Consider the following 22,881-nt stretch of genomic DNA (forward strand, 5'->3'; position numbering starts at 1 on the left):
TAAAAGAATTCATGGTGACCTACAATCGCATTTAATTGGTTCTCTGAAATCAATCCCCAAAATGCTGAATTTCTTATCTCAAACAAGAGGTTTCATCATGTAAGGACATAGGTTTACAGGCATGGAATCTACAATTTCAACGTCATGGTAAATTCTACTTGTTCATGTAGGAATATCTCGAAACAAGTGCTTATATTTAAGTGAGATCTGTTTTAGTACATTCTTTTCTTGTGGCTGTAGACCGTAAAGTTCCTTGTTCAGATCATTCATACTTTCTGAAGGTTTTTTATTCCTAAATCACTACGGTCCGATTTCATTCCGTTACTTTAATCATATAATGTTGGACAGGTGTACCTAAACTGATTGCATAATTAATCTGGCTATCCTATCATCATACTTCTTTAACATATGTACATGCCAGGTTGTCGTGGGGTTTCTTCTCAACCAAGAAGTATTAATGATGTAATTTAAAGTATTTTCTTACCATAGTACTTAACCAGGAGGTGATTTCGTGGTATGTTCAAGAGAGACAGGAAATTCCGTTCGTTTACATTTTAGCATTTCTTAAACTCTTTATCGAATGAATAGAAAGTAGATACGTTTTTGCAACTTCTCAAGCTTTTGTCAACTTGTATTCAAAGGCAGAAACGTAGTCCATATGATTTATCATGTATCTTAATTTAAAAATATTTTTCTTTAATAACGTCATTGCTCCACGGACTGTGTATCAAAAATCCAGTACATAAAGGATTGAATCCTAAAGATGTTCCAACTGATAAACTAACAGCATAAAAGAGTAAATGAACACTGTCGAGCCAATTTTTTCCAGTATCAAAATAATATGACCAAATCATATTTTGCAAACTTTTATAAAATCTTTTAAAAGTATCTTGGCTTTTATGGTAATAGTAGAAGACTTGAATTGCAAGATACCTAAGTTATGCATTGCTAACAAAGAATTCCATATATTAAATTTGACCTTGATGAGATTGGACAGATTTGACAGGCTTAATTTAGTAAAACAAATGTCATCAAAGACTTTACTGTTGTTTAAGTTTTTATATTCCTCAAATATGCACTATGGTCACGCGCTCGGTCGGCAGGAGTTAGGGAAGTGCACACTGTCACCGTGGTACTAGGCTGGCTTTGGGTATTCAGGATACATTAACTGAGGTTCAAGATAGAATAATTGATGAAATTGGGAGTAATGACAATTTTGGAAGATAGTAATTGTGGTGTTTTAAAATATCTTGAATATTACTGACCAATGGTCTGTTGATTTTCAAACAATTTTCTTCAGTGATGATGAGTAAATAATTTTGATGACCAGTGGAGAATTGAACAGATGTTTCTGATGACAAATGGATATAAGTTTCCGGTACAAAGATTTGCTCACTAAACCTATCTTAAAACATTTTAAAACAACCGTCTGAGAAAATCCAATTGTTATTATTTAAACACTAAACGTTAGAATTTTGGGGGGAATGATTGTAAATAGATTATTGTATGTTTAAATATATTTTACTGGCATAGCTATTAACAGTTGAGATCTTACTACAATAACGTAGCATACATGAATTTTGGATTCTAGTCAATTAAAAAGAGGGTCATGTAATATGTTTAGAAATTAATGCAAACATTATGATTTCAGGGTGCAAAGTAGAAGTTAAGTATTTTAAACATTGTTTTCTTACCAAAGTTTTTAATCTCGCTCTGGAAGATCAAAACGTGGGTCAAAAAGAGGAATTGAGTCAGATGGCCCAATAATTAGGTTTGCCATGCTATTTATGATATCTAGTATGCATCAACAAGAAATATTGCAACAGTTAAGTTTTTGCATTAGATTTTCATAATAAAGGAGAGTGTTTAGAATGACATACTATGTTTTGATGCATCAGACTATGTATTTACAAAGAACAAACAGTACAGTTGTGTTTTAAAATGCCACTTTTCTCCGTTAAAAAAGAATTAGATTAAAAATAGTATGCCTAGAGTTGTTACACATTCAACAAATGCTATTGCAACATAAATGTATATATGTCTACTTTTGAGACTACCTGCATGCATACACTGAATTTTTCGTCATCCTACAATCGATAAGTTATGTTCAAGGAAGTACTCTAGAGTAGTCACTTGATAAAGGTGATATCAATGTCGTTATGACTGCGCGGGCATCATACTTTATACAAGTCCGTTCCCGTCGAGTAAAGAACATCCTGTTTTGGTTTAATACTAAGTTCGCTCGCCATTTTAGACTGCGTTGAAATGACATGTCAGACAATATTAACAATTATAACCGTCTTATGCTCTTTGGAATATAGTGCGTTTATCAAGGGTAAGTAAGATTTTATTTTCATTCCTTACATTTTCTGCTATGTGTAAGTCAATATTCTCTTGTTATTGTACTGTACTACAATGACGAATCCAGCACTGTTTACAAGTGTTCGTATCCTATACTGTTCCTTTTATGTTACATCTATCATTCGTTTAATTACCTGCGTGAAATAGAATTTAATTTCCAGTTAGCACACATTATCATTAAAAATCTCAGTACCTAGAACCGATTATGACTAGATTATACATATATGTATGTATGTATGTATGTATGTATGTATGTATGTATGTATGTATGTATGTATGTATATATATATATATATATATATATATATATATATATATATATATATATATATATATATATATATATATGTATATATATATATAATAATAATAATAATAATGAGGACTTTGTATAGCGCCTAATCCTTAGAAGCTCTAAGCGCTTTACAACTTTAGACAACACCTATAAGATAAGAAACATAATAATATTATTACAAAAACAAACAACAAACAACATGAAATTAGAAAAACATTACAAAAATGAAAAACATGCTGATAATATTTCAGGTAGGAAACATTATTAGGTCTTTAAGTTTTCTCTTGCTGTCGAAATAAGTGAGTTTTGAGAGCCCTCTTGAATGTGATCACGGTGTCTTTGTGTCTAAGTTCAGTGGGCAATTCATTCCACGTTGCTGGGCCCTGGTATGCAAAAGAACGCTGTCCATATGACTTTGTTTTCATACTTGGAATAAAGAGTATACGATTGTCAGAAGAGGAGCGTAAGTATCTTGCTGGTGTGTACACATGAGTGAGGTCAAATAGGTATGTTGGACTAGAGTCCGACAGTGAAATGTAGCACAGAGAACAAATGTTGTGTTTGATTCTGGATCGAATGGATATCCAGTGTATGGTACAGAGCAGCGGGGAGGTGTGCTCTGATCGTGGTACTCTAAGTATGATCTGAGCAGCTGTGTTTTGAACTTTTTGAAGTTTCTGGAGTAGATATTGAGATGAACCAGACAGAATTGAGTTACAATAGTTCAGTCTTGAAAGTACTAATGAACACACAAGTATATACAGATAGACATACATACATATACACACATATATGCACATATACATACACATATATATATATACATATACATATACACACATACATATAAGAAAGTATATAAATATAAATACACACACACACACACACACACATATATATATATATATATATATATATATATATATATATATATAATGGGGATCATCACGTTGACTCTTACTTAGAACACGTGGAAATTATTTATATGATAGACATTAAATGGGTCCGTTTCCCTAATTTGCAGAACAAGCATAATATCAGGTATTGTTCTCAATTTCATGTGTTCCTCTGTATAATGTGTCTATTCAACCAGCCACAACGAATAGGTGTCTGCCATGATTGATCATTCATAAAATCTAAAATGTCTTCTCTCTTGCTCAATAGGATATGAAGTAATGAGTCATTGTCCTGACATAAAAGCTAGTATGAGTCTAAAATATATATTGCATCTATTATTTGTTTTCAAACACGATATTACGTTTATCGTTTATGGCTTGGCAGTATAGTTATATATGTTTGACTCTAACTGTAGTCAATCTTTTGCAGAGTTTACAGTTATATACCATTCTCTTTTGAAACTGAACACATAGTTAAATAGGCAATGTTTACTAAGGTCCAAGTTTTATTGAGAAAATGTTTACCAAGCTTCCAGACAGAAACTGGTTGGAGTGTAGTAAGGACAATTGCATTATGCAAAAGCTCAGGTCTCATTTCAAGTTTAGATGTGCACAATGATTCTTCGCAGCACTGAACTGCCGTTTTAATAGTCCTAGACTGGTTTTGGGATAGAGTGTTCACGTATAGGTGGAAGAAGCCTCCAAGCTGGTTTTTCAAAAGAATACATTGTATGTATGTATGTATGTATGTATGTATGTATGTATGTATGTATGTATGTATGTATGTATGTATGTATGTATGTATGTATGTATGTATGTATGTATGTATGTATGTATGTATGTATGTTTGTATATGTATGATTGTATCCATTCGCTTGCATGGCTATGTATATAGCTAACAATCTGTTGATACAAACGTTCGTAACGGCTCTAATACAAAAGAGTATTGCAGTTTTTTTGGGTCGTTCGGCTCTCCACCAGAAAATGAAATAACGTCCATCTAAAAAATCAAACAAACAAGTAAGGCACACATTGTTTATAAAATATCATTGGGTCCTCTGTGTTTTGCTGATGGGAAAGTCTGCAACTAAGATTTAACAAGAATGAAGTGGAAATGAAGAAATATCCCAAGAGAGGCCTTAAACTAAGTAAACAACTTAGTATTATGAGTGTGCTGTCGGATTAACGTAGTTTTCGAAAATAAATATGGGACGATCACGTAACGCAATTACAATAATCTCTAACAGGTCGCATGTACAAAGGAAATCAGTATACGAAATAAGATCATGCATATACTGGTGAAAAGTGAAACAAAGATTATTATCACATTTGCCAACATCCAAGTCAAGAATATAAATTTTAATTTAAGTTTAACTAATTTCAGTTTTAGCTTTGGACAATAGAGCATAGATAGGTCACATGAATCAGATACGAAGGTTCTTTTCTTGAAATAAAGTTTCGATAACAATTGTTTGACATGCCTGTATTCGTGTCCATTATATTTTTTGTTTAAACTTAAATGTAATAAATATTTACTAAGACAAACGTCCAAAAGAGACACAACATACATTGTAAAATTGCTAATATGCTGCAGGTTACGGCAAAGTGTAAAACTGACATTTAATGCTTAAATGGACATGTCTTTTAAATCTGAAATAAACCTTAACCAAATTAAGGCTACATTTCCTTTTTATCTACTACAATAAGATGTAGACTTCGATCGTCCTTGGATAGATTACTCTTTCTCGTAACCAATCTTTGTTTTAAAATTAGATCTGTACAAGATCAAAAACTAACTTTAATATCAGTCATGCTGAGTTTAATGTAATAATTACTAGAGACTAAAATAGACGAATATTGTGAATACAAATAACGCTAATACAAAAGATGATATATTTATATTTTAATTCGATGAGTGTTTTTCTCGTATTACCAGCATTTAGTGAGGTAAAAGATTTTAAGGAACTAATGTTACGAAATAAACTATGAAAAGGTTTATAAAATTAAATTGAAAACTTGTTGTATCGGATGCATTAATCATGACTGATTTCATTTGCGTTATCTACATTGAATGTTATATTATTAAAGGTGATCACCTGACCTGTGAATATTTTAGAAAATCAAAACTATGTGTATTTAGTCGGAGATAATATAGTTTGATGTCGGTTATTATAATTTTTGAAATGATGGGAAATAGGATGTTGCTATTTTGTTAACTATACCAACGAAACATAATCTTTTTTGAATTAAAGTATTGTTTCCATAATACAAGTAATGCATAAGAATAGTAGGATTGACAGCTTATTACGATAATGAATAAAGTATTGATATCGGGTGCAAAATACTTTACGTCATTGGTTATTGCTGAAGCGTATTCAACAAATGAATTCAATCAAATTGCTAGGCTATGGATTTAGAAATGTATATTATGAACAAGTTGTTAGTTCATGAAACTTAATATATATCTTGTCCAAAAATTATTTTAATATATCATATTTAAAATATATTCGTGCCTCTAGCTAGGAATATTGTTTCCAAGGAGACTTTATTTCGTACTATGGTAATAACCATTGCAAGCGATTAAAAAAAAAAAAAAAAAAAAAAAAAAAAAGACAAAATCATCAATGAATATATAGATTTCATACTTGCACCATAATTTAGAAAAAAATAAGCGCAAAAAAATGATGCCTTCAAAAAAAGTGATATGTAAATAAAGAATACCTCCCTATCGAGGAACACAATTTTTTGGCATAGAATGCAGTAAGTTAAGTGAGAAATAAATTGTATAAACGTGAGGAAACGATCTGTAACGAGCATACAACATGACGTTTTTAAGCTTATATCAACGGGACTCTTTAGCCAGTTCCAAAACCACTGTGAAATGCTTGACATTATTGTTTCAAAGTACGGACCATTTCGAGGCCTGATCATTTTTAACACCAAAATCTATATCAAGGTGTTTTGTTTTTAATGTGCAAACCACTGACATTCGCTGATTTGAATGGGGTTCTGTTTCAGGCCACTAAACAGTAAGTAATAATGATGATCATCCAAGGAAATACAATGCACTTCTGAATTATCTAGAGTTTACCATCATTTACTTTCCTTTCAATGTTAGTGATAATGTCAGGTTTTAGCGTCCCAGTGAAGCTATCGTGGTTAATATCTTTTGATGCAACAATGTCCTTTAACCGTATTCGTGATAGAGTCTACACACTATTGATTTATTGCTCGATCCTATCTAGCAACGCGCCAAAAGTGAAGCGGCCGCTAAGATATCAAACAAAGGCCTTGGTAACATTTTATCAGACTTGCCGCGGGCTCTGCTATCATTTTTATTGCTGTCACACCATCTCAATAAAAACGGTGATTGTGGATATCGGCGCAAACCTATTAAGCATTCATTCTATCGTCAAATAAGATTCACTTTTGCTGGACAAGAGACAGAACTTTATCTCCAGGACGAAAATTTTTGATGTTTTGCCCTGCCTTAAGTGTATTTTTAGTAAATAGGTATGTTGAAAGGAAATGTTTATTTTAACAATTTCAATCGTCCATGGACATCATGTATAAAACCTAAAGAACTAAAACTGGGCAATATACAAAAAAAGGATCTAATACACTAATAGCACGATATATTTCCTGTTCAACAACAAGACCTGTCCTGTGGAAAAAGTTCCAAAATTCGGAAAAAAAAGTTGATAATAATTTTATAATTAGTCACTGTAAAGATGTACATAAGCATCTATTTTTAGATCCTATGCAATTGCACGTTCTTTAATATCTTAAATAGATCCTAATCACGTACATCAAGACCAACTGTAGATAATTATTACAATTTACCGCCATGAAAATATTACAAAAATAGATATACCTAAGACACGTATGATGGCAAATGCATCTTATGTTTTTGATTTGACGAAGTACAAGAGGGAATGAAAATCTTGATGCTCAATCTACCGGTTCCAACTGGCCTTCAAATTCATTACACACCTCGTTTACATTGGAGTTTGACGACACCCATACATAAGTAAAAGTAACTGCCAGAGATCTTGCGATGTTGTTTGTTATTTGATTTTTTTGATATACATATGATTGCGAATGAATATAATGTTTTTGATGCGACGAAGTAAAAGAGCAAATGACAATCTTGGTCTGCAAAAATAATCACAAAACTCGTCTGCATTCGAATATGACGACTCGCCTACATGAGTGAAAGTAACTGCCTGATATCTTGTGAAGTTCTGGGTTATGTTGTGGTTTGAGTGCCTAAAACGAAGTAGGTGGAGTGTAAGATTGGCTATAGTACCGTGTATTTGTAAGGTAACCTATATGAAGCAACATCATTCCTAAGAAACGATAACGCGGTATTAGAATGATTACGAAAACACTTATACAAATCTGGTGGATCTGTTCGCATAAATAACTTTCCGAAACTGTCGTTTCTGCGAACATTATATGCATCAGTTCTCAGAATGAATTACATGTATCCGAATGAATATTTGTCCTTAAAGAAATAAAGCGCTATCCAGTGTACTAGCTTATGAAATGTGTTGTCTGAGTGATTGTCCCACTGTATATTCCTGCAAGGCTGCTGACTTAAACAAATTTAGCGATCGGTATTTCTTTACACAGAAACGAAGACACAATCATGCAAACCAAAAACGTGTTGTGCAGTACTGAACGCATTTTGCTATTGCAGAGAGCAAATCATCAATGTCGCTACCAGGGAGCCAAAGTTTCCAGCATTCCTTAAGGAATTCGTAAGCCTTTTTCAGGTCAATGTAGAACAGCTACTAATAAAGATGGAATCAAATTGACCCTTTCATTATATTTCCAAATGCTCACAGGTGGAACTGCTTTAGCAACAAGCGATCGCTGCGCAATTTTCTGTTAGGTTCTGTCGTCTCTGCAGTCTCAGTCCGACGTGTTTCGCCAGAGAACAATGTCAGTATAAACAACAGCCGTTTATTTATTTTTCAGGGTTAATTTGTGTCAAAAAATGATCCACAATTTCGTATTTGAAAGTTAATATCTCACAATATAAAACAAAAACACAAAAACCATAATGTATTTCCCTCTAACACCAGACGTGTATTTCTATTTATTTTTAAAAGACATACAAGTTGCACATTAGGATTAATGACAACGACATTGTCATAGTTGTATAAATAGAGCAAAGCTCTATTAGAAAGTCTGCAAAATGAAATTGTATTTATTTACATTTGCCACGATCTAGAATCTTACGCAAACTTTTAATTTAAATTTCATTTGTGCAGTCTTCAAGTGTCTAAGTCTCTAAATTAATAAATAAGATTTATTTGAATCTGTGTTTAGCTGTAGTAATCAACTTATGAAAACCCTTTGTGATAATATGTATTGAACATGAGCACTAGCTTTATTCTAGTTACATTTCTTCATCAAATTAAAATGACAATGTTTCGTTTTTTAAGATGGATTTGACACCAAAAACGTATGAAAGGTATATGTTACATTTATCTCATAGGTTTGTAAATGTATTTAATTATGTACTGGATAGACATACTACATCTAGTTTGATCACTGTTTATATTTCATTTAAGTCGGTAGTTCTTAATAGTTATACTAGCTTTACATACATTATGTGCTACTATGGTTTAGTTTCGTCCTTCAGTAAAGGTATATCCCACATAGTTTGAAATGCGAAAGCAAATAGAGTGTAAAACATAATTAAATGATTAAATAAATAACATACGAACGACAGGAGCCACATAAAAATAAAGTATAAATGGATATAGGAGTTCCTAAATAAAAAGTAGCATTTACTAAGCTCATTTTCACTGTCATGCATAATTGATAAATCGTTGATTCAATAAATTTAAATGGTCAGCAAAAATGATAAGAACACATATCCCCTTGTTTTGTCCTAACAGAGACAGAGAGATGGGGATAAAAAAATGTACCTTTTATTCAGATGCGAAATTCGTTATATTGCTATCACAACATCCTTAATCGTATGCACGTGAGACTGTATTAATGCAGAATCTATTAATATTTGTTAGAGATATCTGGCATGTGATACACGGTAAAGATGTAATTATTAATTTGATGTATCAAGTACTACTACAAAAATAGAAGAATAAAAGTCACAAATTTAGACCGTCAATACAAAGAAAGTGTACAACAGTTTTCGTTTTCTTGGTCATTTTTCAAGACTCCTTTTGGTCTTATATAATATATGTTATATTTATTATTATTATTACAATAGTCTTGGAGATGTCTTCTTTTTAGATACGGGCAGTTACTATTCCGACAACCAATCAAAATGGAACGAAGCTTTCGAAATATGTAAAGAAAAACAAGAAAGGTTGCCTAGTGTAAGAATATCAGGACTAGGCCTTCAGTTAGCAGATCAAATTCCCTGGAGTCCTAATGAATGCTTCTGGACTGGAGCCACTTATGAGCATAACACAAATTATACTGGTAAATAAAGACCGTTCTTTCCTATCACTTTATATTAGCATAAAAGGTACGGGTTACATGGAAAAAAAACATTACGTGTGTTACCTTAACTTGTTATTTTACATAAATTGTTCGTATCATATTTTATCTTGATCTTAAGTTTACATTTGTTAAAAGATACGTAGAAATTCTATTAAATAAAATATCAAAGTGAACCATTACAATGCGAAAACATATATCTTATACATGTTCGATGTTCATCCGTATCCTTCGCTAAAATCAAATGTGTCTGAACAAGTGTCGCAAAATGTGAAAAGTGATGAACCTTTTATCGTCATACAGAGCATATTATAATACTATACTCTTACAGTTCAATGATGGCGAAGAAGTCATACCTATTCTAGAAGTTATGTCAGGTATATTGACTTGAAAATATGTCTCGTTTAATTCAAATGACCTACGTACGACACGGTTTAATGAAAGGATATTCAACTGTGAGCTAGTATCGCTTTGATATATGAAGACAGACATAATCAAATGTTAAATTAAATTGGATTTGCATTACATATTAAGAAACAATAGCTCGTTGGAGTTATTTTACCGACTGTGTATTATTAGTTTTCTAGTTATCCATAACACAATTGTAAATCATTACCCGTGTAGCGTTTATGAATGTACTACATGTTTTTATTTTGCATTATGCCTAAAATGTGCATATAACCAATCCTATGAAGAGAGATCCATGCAAGGTCCATTGGACCTATCAAGACAAACACTTGAAATATTCTATATGACTGCATGTTTTGTAATCAATTTTCTATGGTAGAAAGCTGTTTTAAAGAACCCAATCGGTGGTCATTGAGGACTCTCTGGCATCAGAGACTTGTTACGGGGTCAGACCTAAAGGTGTATTTAAGTTCCTAGTGTGTTATACCTAATAAGCCTGAAGAGGAATGCATGTACGCAGACAGTCTTTGAACCTGGATCCACCCTTACCATACTGAAGCTCAGTAAATGAGTATCACATATAAATCTATTATGATACCCTCAAAGGTGTATCTAATGTTCATTAAAAGTGCATTCAGATACGCAACTGGCATCGTCCCCTGGTGTATACTTACAAAAGAGAGACACACCGATTCCTTTTAGAATAATGTTCATATTTCAATTATAAAAGTGTATATGTATTTACTGGACGTGGGATATGCAACTAACTTTAACCCCCGAGATAACACTTGCGGCCACACGATGGGCACTACTGCCGCAAGAGGCGGGTTATAGAGTCAATACATGGATGCGACAGGATACATATTTCAACATGTTAAGAATTAGAAAATGATTTACTGTCTGCTATTGGCCTTAGAAAAAATATGAATTGGACAATCCTTATAAAGTTGTGTGACTGTGTTCTCATAGCAAACTATATATGACACAAACAATACACTAGATTCTGGTGAATAACAGTCACCTGATTTAATTTTTCATTTGGAAATATCAGGGTGAAATTGTAATGCGTGTTTGACATATTAACAGCAAAACATTAATATCACTAAACAATTATTCCACACAAATCAAACGCTTGCTGGTGGCCAAATCGATATAATTTTCATATATTACCATGTGTCATCTTCAAATACATGTGGTGAGAGCATTGTTATACCATGGAATCTGTTTTATACGTTTTCTGTAAATGTATTTCAGGTAAAAATTAATATGGTGATACTTTCCATTTTTAATGGAAGGAATTTGATGTTATATCAGAGTGAACATTTCACCGCAATCCCATTATCCTTGCCATAGTACTTTAATGACAAGTAATTCCTGAATGATTATTTTATGTTTTCCATGTATCTCTCTATCAAAGTTAGCTTAGACTCTCTTCGGAACAAATACAAATGATTCAGATCGCTATCATGACTGTCATATGTAGCAGACTGAGTGAAATGTGATGTCAATGTCATTTCATGTTTCACGCATTGCTTGACATTCAGTTTTCTTACTTGAATGTATAATGTGAGGTGATCCCACTGAAAAGCATGAGAGTATTCGTACAAGTCTTTAAACCTGTCTACAAATCTTCTTAACAAATTCTGAATTTACATCCAAACTAAATTCGAATCAAGGAAGTAAAAAAGTTATGTATAATTTAACATTTTATGTGCATACTTGTATGAAGAGGTGCAAAAAATGCCCATTTAGAGCGAAACGGATACAGATTATTTGTATTGTGTTAGACACATGTAAAAATATGCAAAACTCTCCATCGACTTAAACCGCATATCTTATTTCGTATATACTTTCAGAAGGCACATTTCCAAGTGTTTGCTGTGGAACAGTAAGAAGAGAACTCGATAGACTCAGATTTGAATGTAGCAGATGTCAAGAATATCTAAAGTTTGTTTGCGAATCTGGTAAGAAATAATCTTTAGCTATACCTATTATATAACTTCAAGCATTTCTTTAATTATAATGGTTCTATCTAATACAATAAACTTTGCCAATCTTTTATAAAATTTCCATTTGACATTTGTTCAGAATATTTGTTTTATATTCATAAATAGCCCAAAACAAATACAAATGATTCAGACCCCTATCATAACTGTCATTTGTGGTAGCCTAAGTTAAATGTACTGTCAGTGTCATTTAATGTTTCACTCATTGATGGACATTCACTATTCTTACTTGTATAGTGTGAGGTAACTCCACTGAAAAGCATTGTATAATTATTACAAGTCTTTAAACCTGTCTACAAACCTTCTTACTAAATATGGTGAACTTTACACCCAAACAATTACAAATTTTAATCAACGAATTAAAAACGGTATGTATAATTTTACATTTTATGTTCATACATGTATGAAGAGGTCCAAACATACCCGTTTAGAGTGAATCTGGTACAGATTAGTTCTGTTGTGTTAGACCCATGTACAAAATTTAAAACACGTCATGGACTTAAACAGGATATCTGTTTCGCATATAATTTTAGATGGTACATTTGTAAGTGTTTGTTGTGGAACAATACGAAGACTAGACGGGATACTCATTTTTGAATGTAGCAAATGCCAACAATACGTGCGCTTTGCTATCCATAACAGATATGCTAGTTTAGAAATTAAATATGGAAGCAACTACATCTCGAATTGCATCCCCCAAAAAACACTACGTTTATTAACCGTTACCATATGGTATGGTTTATAATATTATACAGTCCTTACAGTTAACATTTTGTTTCCTTACATTGTCGCAAATGTCAATCAATCAAGGATAGTTTAGTTTATTGGTCGTACAACAATCATCGTTTATAATCAACCCTTTTCAGCATTAGCACCAGTGCCCCTTGTCCCTCAGACAAGGAATCACAAGCTCGAAACCACTGTTTATTTGAGCAACGGAACAGCTCCCTTTTCAATTTATTACATAGCATTATAGGTATGAGTATATATATATAAACTTTTTTATGAAATATTGCCTGAACAAGTTCAATAGCTTAGACTTTGACCATACCTGCAACCTTCATGATCATATTAAGTAGATACAGTGAAATCTAAAACAGAATGTTATCTCTTGCATGTGACAAGGCCATTAGGTACCTATTGATAAAATTTCATAAGAGTTATAAATAAATGACAATGGGTTAGAGTCTTGTGTATCTTTAAAAAACATTTAAATTAAATTTCGTCTAACAATTAAGCAGGAAATTTGAAAACTATTAGACGTTTGTTGTTCAGTAGATTAATTTGATATTCCAGTACCTTTGCCACTACAATCGTTATCCATACCTGGGCCTAATTATCTAGATATAAAATATACATCCTCACAAAGATCCTCCACGTCTCTTGAATGATTTAAATATTTAGAAACAACAGTTTAATGTTACATTGTAACAACATGAAAATATATAATTAAAATTATAATGATATAACAGTAACAGTAACATTGTCCACATAAGTTTAATGATTGTTATATGACTTAGAATTACCAAAGAAATTATTCATCCAGCGAGATGAATTAAGAATATATTTTATGGTATTTTTGGCATAGAGTTCATCCATATTTAATAAAAAGAGGCAACATAATACATATCGGTGCAATGCATATGCCTAGTAACTGAACTGCCACGAGTTGCACATACTGTCTTCCATTTTACCTTGGAAGCTGAGAACTATTTGTCACCAGGCTAAATCCAGTATACACGGTGTAACATTTTTTTGCTTCTACTATTTCACACGATAATGCCATGTTCTAGTATCTTGCGTATTGTAACGAACTAGCCTTGAATATATATATATTGTCGGTACCATCAACATTATGATCATCTATAACTTACTTATTAACACAGTTTCAACCAAAGGTTCAGAAAGCTTTCATACGAAGCACAACTCAAGCTTCTCTGCACTATGTGTGAAAACTGGTTTGTTTAATGCGTGTTGACCCTTAGGTCATCCCTAAAAGCAGGAAAAGCCAATTTCTTTCAACTTCTAAGAATCATCAATTATAAATCATTACGTGTTGTATGGTACAGATCTCGTAATGATAACGTTTTTCAGTTTTCTTTTTCAAAAACAAATACCACTACTAAAATACGATACTATTTATAGACACGTTTCATGTTTTATCTGTGTAGGCAAATTCACGGAAACATTGGAGGGAACCTATTTTATTTACAAATATATGTCTCTCGTTTTTGAAATCACTCATCCGTGTATCAACTGATAAATAAGTGACATATTACTTTTCATGCAGAAGACGTGTATAATATTTTCCTATTATCTAAGGCATTTGACAAAGTTTGGTACAAATGGTTTGTTCATAAACATAAATATATCGAAACTTGAATTTATTTAATTGATTAGTTTACCAATTTTCTCTCCCAAAGAATAAACATGTTGTTCTATAAACAACGACTTACTCTGGTTTAGCTGTTGTGACACAGAGTTTAGTACTAGGATCGATTTTGATTCTTATGTCGATATCGATAAGATTTCTGATGATCAAAGTATGTTCTTCATCCATTGTGCTGACCACAATTAGTTATATTATGTTCATAGAAGTATGCAATAGATGCAATGCGTACGCACAGTTGAGTTACACGAAGTGACTAGGTCAGCTCATTGACTATGAAGCTGCAACCTATTAAAAACTAACTTAACTCTTTAGTGAAATGTACAACGTACCCAGATTGAAGTTCCAAATACAATCACTTGCTTTTGTAGACTGTCATAATCATTTGGGGTTTGCATTTAGTAATTGATATATTTGGAGTCTTCATATTAAAAATATTCATTACAAAGTATATAAATTGCCAAATATAATAATATCTATCAAAATGCTTAAACATACTTTTATTAGAAGTATATTATGCAGATTATAATCGCAGACTTAGATAGAATATAGAATGCTAAAGAGTTAGAAGATGATAAGACAGTTACTTGTCTGACGCGCATCAAGTTTTAGAAATTCGCCTGACTTTTTATCGTAGAAAATCTCACAAAGCTCGTACTTTTAATATTATTATTTAGGTTGATTCCCAGTTTGACTACACAAACTGCCCCTTGCTTCTTTTGCAGAAACGACAGAGACATAGAACAACTGAACATTTATAAATGACAAGGCTTCCCTAGATTAAATGTCATACTTTCTAATAACAACATTGTCTTTAACTTTTGTATTCATATAGGAAAACCCTTCCAAAAATCGTTTAAACGGAAAGCAATCTGGTCAAATTTGAAAACGTATATTACTTCACAAACGTATATCATCAAACACAGATACTACACTCGTAGATAATATTATAGCACTTAAATCTGTATTACAAAAACGTTACAAAAGGAAACAAAATCATATAATGTACAGTTATATTACTTATAAAGCGTTTATCCGGTGACTATGCTATCTGGTGAAATAATATAATTTAATCGTTAATCGTGGCAAAGGTATCATCATAGGTGTTGCTTTAAAATATAGAACTCTTTCATGCTGAGGTATATTTATGAATCATTATCTGGATCTTGACATGTCAATACATTTTATTATTGAAGTGACATACTTTGATTCAGAACATTTATCACAAAAATAATGTTATTGAATTTTATAAGTAAATATAATAAAGAGAAGATGACGGCTTAGCATGCGCAACCATACTATTTGATCAGATTAGAACTTTGTCACATATTTACGCTTTAACTGATTCAGTGGAACTAACTTTGATCAAATGCAGATAGATGATAAAGAAGGATTTTCTTAGTTTCCTCTTAACGGTAACTTGGATAAGTTGTTTCTCATTCACTTATCAAGAAACATAGCGAGTTTTGGTTTCTATTTATAAATTAATCTTTAATCTTCCTCTCTTGTGAGTAGTATGGCAAGATTTATTCTTTGTCAGTTGCAGAGGTTAGGTGCTGTTAAGGAAAGGTAAAATTCTTTTAAAGTATTGTTCATATTATGTGATGTCGTCAAAATGAGTGAAGGGTAATGCGTTTATTATTATTATTATTAGTATTGTTATTATATATATATATATATATATATATATATATATATATATATATATATATATATATATATATAGATACATAGATAGATACAAGCCTTCGTTATTGGCAAATTCTATACAGCTTTTTGTTTTCTAACACAGAACTTACTCTAAAACGACCTGAAAGACTGTCATCAAATATTCACCGATGTTAACTTTAAAGTGACCCCTGTTTTCGTATGATATTTATTTGTGAAATTCAGCGTCACTTTAGAGTCAAACAATGATTATTGCTTTTTAAAAGTAAATTCGCTAACAAACTTTCACATAGTTTCAGAGCAAATGCGAGACAACCGCTTGAATCTTCAAATTGTTCTTTAGCCTTGGTGTAGCAGACATTGGTTTGGAAGTAAATGTCATTGGTTAAGAATATAATATACAATATCGTATTTAGCATATAACTAGCACATATAATAAAAGAGAAATGTAAAATGGCAGATGATATAATATATCTAAGAATTAATGCGTTCATGTTCACAACAGTATTGCATCCATAAACTTTAAACAGTTTATTCTAGTACACCAGAACAAAATTAGAAGATCATGGACAAGTTTAGAAATGAAACACAAACATTACTCCATTTTATATAGGAACGTTGACAAAGCTATATTTAATGACTAAAGTAATTGCGATAAGCTATATTCCTGCATTAGGAAACGGAAGAGATGTAAAGCCTTATATATACAAACTGAAATATAATGCTTCCTCTGCGTGAACGTCTTTTAAAACAATTGACAGTTGCGATAATTCGAATGAAATTTTCGCATGATAAAACTCATCAAGCAGGGTCAATTCTGTTTAAATAGTCAAAGTTTAAAAGTTTAAAAGTACTTAATGATTATACGCATCTAGGCGATTTCTGCTCAAATCGTGCTAGACAAAGAAGCGTGCTCTTCATCAAAACTATTAGACTTAATCTACTAAGAGAAGAAGAAGCTTTAATTTGCCCATAGATATGTAGTTGAAATTATTTTGCTATATTATTACATAAATGTTTGCTTATGTGTATGAAATCTCAAGATGGTAGAATCTGGTTCTAATGGAAGAAAGGTAACATTAATTTACAGGAAAATGAAATTTACGAAAAAATACTCCATTCTATATATTTTACATGCATAATTAGGCTGGCATCCCCAATACGTCACTTTCAATATGCATATGAGTAACATTAGTATCACATATCAGTGGAACTGGACAAGAATTGTCAAGTTTGGTATTTCAATGATGTACTGAGATATTGATGCTGACTCTCCTGACGATATATACACACTTGTCCTTAAAAGTCGGAAGAGAAAATATTTGATTAACTAATACGAATGACATAGTGGTGCCATGAAACGTCCTTTGAAATTATTGCATGAATGGAGTGGTTATCTGTTTATGAAAGGATCGAATTTACGTTATTTAAAATTTTAAAATATTTACCTACTTAGAAGAAAATTTAAAGTAAAACATCCCTAAAATGTCTAGTTGCCTGTTGAAACTAACTGAGAGAATAAAATTTCATATTTGGAAACAAAGTGTACGAAATGTCAGGATAATGTTTGGGTGACGATTTATGTTATCAGTTTGAGTGTTAATTCATCAAAGACTCTAGACGTAGTTTATGTTTTTAAATATCATTAAATTCATCTAAAACTTCTGCGCTAACAACTAGTATTGGATATTTTAAATCCAATAACAGCGAAAACTGAAGACATATGTGTTAACAAGATTAGGAAAGTAAACGAAAGTTAATGAGAGTACCGATCGGTACATATGCTGCTTCACCTTTCTTTAGAACTAATAGTGCCCCATATCACTTTTCTCTCTCTCTTGTTTTATTACTCTTTCAACTCATTTATATTAAATAGCATGGCTTCTTATACGATAAAGCTTTAATTATAATTCCATCATATGCCATTGAGGTCATGCATTGCATATAATTATCAATGATTGGCATACTTTCACTAATTAGGGGGGCCCCGAGAGGCCGAGTGGTCTAAAGCGCTCACCGTTCCGGATCACTGCCATCTAACCTCTGTCTGTGTGGGTTCGAGTCCAAGGCTCTGCTAGCGTGGGTAAGTGGGAAAGCTTGCCAGTAGCTTCTAGTGGGTCGGTGGTTCTTCCCTGGGTTTTCAGGGTTCTTCCTCCACCAGTTATACTGGCCGCCATGTTTAGCTTATCTTGTGCTCACAAATGGCGTTAAACCCTAGAACAACAACAACAATCATTAATTAGGGTCATTACAGATACATTAAGTAAGTAAGCATTCAAACCATACGGCCATATATCATTAACGAATTTCAGTTTCGATGCGTATCTATTTCAGATGTTAGTACAATCTCAGCTTATGAACCACCCCTTAGATATCTCCCATGGACAGATGCATCTAAAGCATGTCATGACCATGGTTTATTCCTCCCAAGTGAAACGAACCCTACTTTTCTTGGAAGAATAAATACTGGACTCTGGTGGATAAATGCTACAAGAATAATCAACCTTTCTCCCAGGACTGGTAGGTTTCTCTTGCAAGTAGCACATGTCTTAGTCAATATAATATCCAAGCTATACTGAGCTTCTGGTGATCGGTAACTAGTGGTAGGTCTAGGATTGAAATATTTTCATGCCCATACAGAACGCTAATCCTCCTCGTAAGCATGGTAGAATCCATTAAAAACATCGACTAAAACTGATTAAAAACATACATTTCTCATTTCGTTTTAGAATCAACGCAGTTACAGTTCTTGAAGTTTTCACTTTGATACCAATTTAACTAAATTTGACAGGAAACTAACGATAAACTGAGAAAATCTTTTAATAACAAACGTTTTTTCAATAGTATTTGTAATATAAAAACTGCATGACATCGCATGAAATAGTTATTATTACAAAGCTTTCTAGTAGTTTTGCCAAGTTCGGAAACACCAAACCTCACACAAATTCAGCGCAGTTTCCACTGCAGGTTTACTGTTATTGTAGCACGGAAACAGCAGATCCCATAACCAAACGCTTTAATTTCCAGTGTTATCGGGCAATTTCTCTTACATACAAACACCTAACTACACAATAGTTCATTCTAGTTTCTGATTATTGAATACTGAATGTGACCTTTTTTGTAACCTTTCGTTTCAAGAAAATAAAAGTTGTAGTGAATGATTTAGAGAATAATGTAAAACCTGTTGGGTAGTATAACTAACAACTTAAGTAACATTAAAGGTTTTGATTTAGCCCTTCAATGAATTGCAGATATTGCTAATATTTTATGTAAACTCATAAAGCTATGTCTTCCAGATGTGAAGTCGTTATTATAGGTGGATCATATCCAAAAAGGTCTAATTCTACTAATTTTTGATGAAATTGAAAATTGATAGACTTAAGAAATTAGACTAAGCACAATGACGAGATAGAAAACACAAGACATTCATTCCTTTCTATAGAAAAGCCACTGAAACAATAATATATCAAAATGTCATGTGCTTTCTTGTTACAAAATTAAACATATTCCATAGGACAGAGTCCTTTGTTTGTGATTATAACCACCACTAATAATGTTTAAAATATTGTATAATTTGTTTGTACAAGCTCCCACTTTAAGTACTGCATATCAAATTTTCAAGTTCAAATAACACACCCTGTGCTGTTGATAGCACGAGTAAATGTATAAATGATAAAATACACCTAATTCAGTCCGTTGGATATTGTTATGATTTTATTATTATTATTATTATTATTATTATTATTATTATTATTATTATCATTATTATTATTATTATTATTATTATTTATATTATTACTACTACTACATTTGGTTAGTGTTTATGCTACAACGTGTTGGCCATTATAATTTTGTACCTGTTCCTAAAACAGCAGAACAAAACAGTGCTAAAACTTGTATATTACGCAGATACACTTTGCATTGAAACGTTCATGCAGATAAATCAGATTTAATTGAATGATTATTCCTCTTGTTTTCTGTTTGTTCGTTCATTGCTACAAGTACTAGATCATCAACATTCATTGAGGTCTTATATTGTCCGTTTTCATGTATGAATTTGATAGAAAAGTACATGTTTCTAGTCAATCTTGATCTTTGTGATCACATAATAGATTTTCTGTTACAGAAATCAGTATAAACATCACCCAAACAGCCATATCTTTCTTTATTGAAATTCAAGATAAATGTAAACTGACCACACAATAGATGTTTAAGTTTTGGTTTTTAAATTGTGTATATTATAAAATATTTTCGCCAATTTTGTTACATTCATCAGGAATCTGCGCGTAAGCGGACCTCTTTAATATGATAGCACAGAAAGGAGGTATATTACGATGGTATACGGGAAGAAAACAGGTTTTCTGATCAAAGAGTAATACATTTATTAAATATACAGCAGAATAAAATCCCGTCTTTAATCGCTGAACGCAATGTAAACAAACATACATCATTCTTTTTTAAAGTATTAACAAAATAATACATAATTTAATTTTGGTAAATCACTTCTAGATAATATAATAAGCAAAAGATTGATTACAACCCATATATTAGTGATATTCAAAGTTACATATCTTGTCAATAAAAAAGGCATATATAAATATTTCAGAGGCAAAGACAAATTTGCCAGTCCAAGCATGTTGTTGTAGGATTACTCGTTTTCGTTGTATTAGATTTACTCTTTGCGTTAGGTCAATATAACTACCAGTTTCTTTGCTACATTATTATTACTACTACTGTTATAAAGAGAAAAGATCAATCAGCATGCTCATTTCCAAATGTTGCGTCGAGTGGGCGGGTTTACTGGAATCATGAATGTTTGTTCCAAATACCCATTTGTAGACACTTTATAAATTATCTAAGGGAACGCCTTCAGATCTTTGCATCGGTATCACTTACGACCGAAATTACCAGTGTTTGGTGAATGTCTGTCATATCTTTGAAGGTAATTGTCTAATTCCACTTTTTTCTGCTCCATGATCTTAAAGGTCGAATTTTGTCAAATGAAAAATTGTGACACTTTTGTTACTTGAATACGGCTGTACACCTGGCATTCTCTTCTTTGGACTCATCGTTACTCTAGAACGCAAAACTTACAGGAATTGGGCTTACGTCAGCACGCAATAAAGCCTCCTATTCATCCTCCATTATGATAGCTTACGGCAATTTGCGAATATGATATTACCAGTTAGCAAGTATTTCAGGTCTTCGTTCTGAAAAGTTACAGGGCAACAAGGATATACCATTGAAACAAGTCATGGTACGGTTGCCTTAATATGAAAACAGTTTCATCTCTGTGTTACAAACGTCTTCAGTTATGCCTTGTGGCACTGGTTTTGGTTCCGAGAAGAGATGCGAGCTTCTAACGAAGCTTTTAACTTCCCAACTCGTCTTGACCGGGCTGGACTTGAAAACACATCATGACATTGAATGCATCTTATCTTAGGCATGCCGCCGTGAACTACCGCATTTCGATTTCGTCCCAATTATTTATGATTGGGTAGGGCTGAAAATGGGTCTCATAGTCAAGAAATCGCTGTGAACCATAACAAGTATCTACCTTAAAAATCTCTTTGCTTCTAGCTGGAAATGAACTAAACTCGTTTTTTGTTTTATCCTGGTGCCTGCTTCCTTGTTCAGTTACGACATCGGCGTCTCTATTTGACATCGCTGTATCGACCAAACGAAGTGCTCTTATGAAATGACAAATGGGTCTCATTAACGGTTAAAATGTCGATGCGATGGTGTTACTGTGGTTTTAACAAAGGCCATCTGTCAGCGAGCTAATCGCCCTCAAAGCAATGTAGGATGTCTTATGATTAATAACTATTTGAATTATCGCCGTCAGTTGCCTCCTCCTCACTAGTCACGAATCCCACATTTTCAGCTCTGCCACATCGTATGCATGCGCATTGTTGTCCACGTTCTAGCTCTCATACAAAGAATAAGTTATAATGATTTGAAATTCACTGTCAATGTCGATAAACTTCATAGGCATTATGACAATGGAAGCTATTGACGGTATGAACCACAGCTGAACGTCCCGCGGTACTGCTGTGTCGACAAGCGCTCTTTCTGCACCATGACTAGTGGCCAATATAATAATAGACGATATATTTCCGATTTTTCTTTATTTCTGTTTCGACTTTAAATGATTATTATTGCGTAATAAATTTTGCCTACCAATGCTTGCTAGTCAAGGGTATGTAACAGACGCAGAGATTGTTGTCAAAACTCCAGTTTTAGAAAGTTAGTTGAAAACATATCAAGATTGTAGCTTAGCGAAAACAGATCCGTGTGGGGTTTACAATTGTCTTTAAAGAGGTTTTTGTTGATCAAGCAACATAAACTATGTATTCATGACCAGAAGGAAAAGAAACT

The 22,881-nt window shown here is 32.6% G+C and overlaps 1 protein-coding gene across 1 annotated transcript in view; it reads left to right on the plus strand.

Annotated features, from left to right (window-relative positions):
- The first annotated feature begins 2,208 nt into the window (after positions 1–2,208).
- LOC149792145 (uncharacterized) overlaps positions 2,209–22,881 on the plus strand; it is a 41,194-nt gene continuing 20,521 nt past the window's right edge. Inside the window, exons 1-4 of the mRNA XM_089969351.1 lie at positions 2,209–2,335; positions 9,823–10,014; positions 12,297–12,404; positions 18,838–19,023. Coding sequence (XP_089825477.1) covers positions 2,266–2,335; positions 9,823–10,014; positions 12,297–12,404; positions 18,838–19,023 — 556 coding nt within the window. The 5' untranslated portion in view covers positions 2,209–2,265. The remainder of the gene's footprint in view (positions 2,336–9,822; positions 10,015–12,296; positions 12,405–18,837; positions 19,024–22,881) is intronic.

Source organism: Sinohyriopsis cumingii, chromosome 9 (genome assembly GCF_028554795.1).
Source record: "Sinohyriopsis cumingii isolate HCF-2022 chromosome 9, ASM2855479v2, whole genome shotgun sequence".
Lineage (NCBI taxonomy): Eukaryota > Metazoa > Mollusca > Bivalvia > Unionida > Unionidae > Sinohyriopsis > Sinohyriopsis cumingii.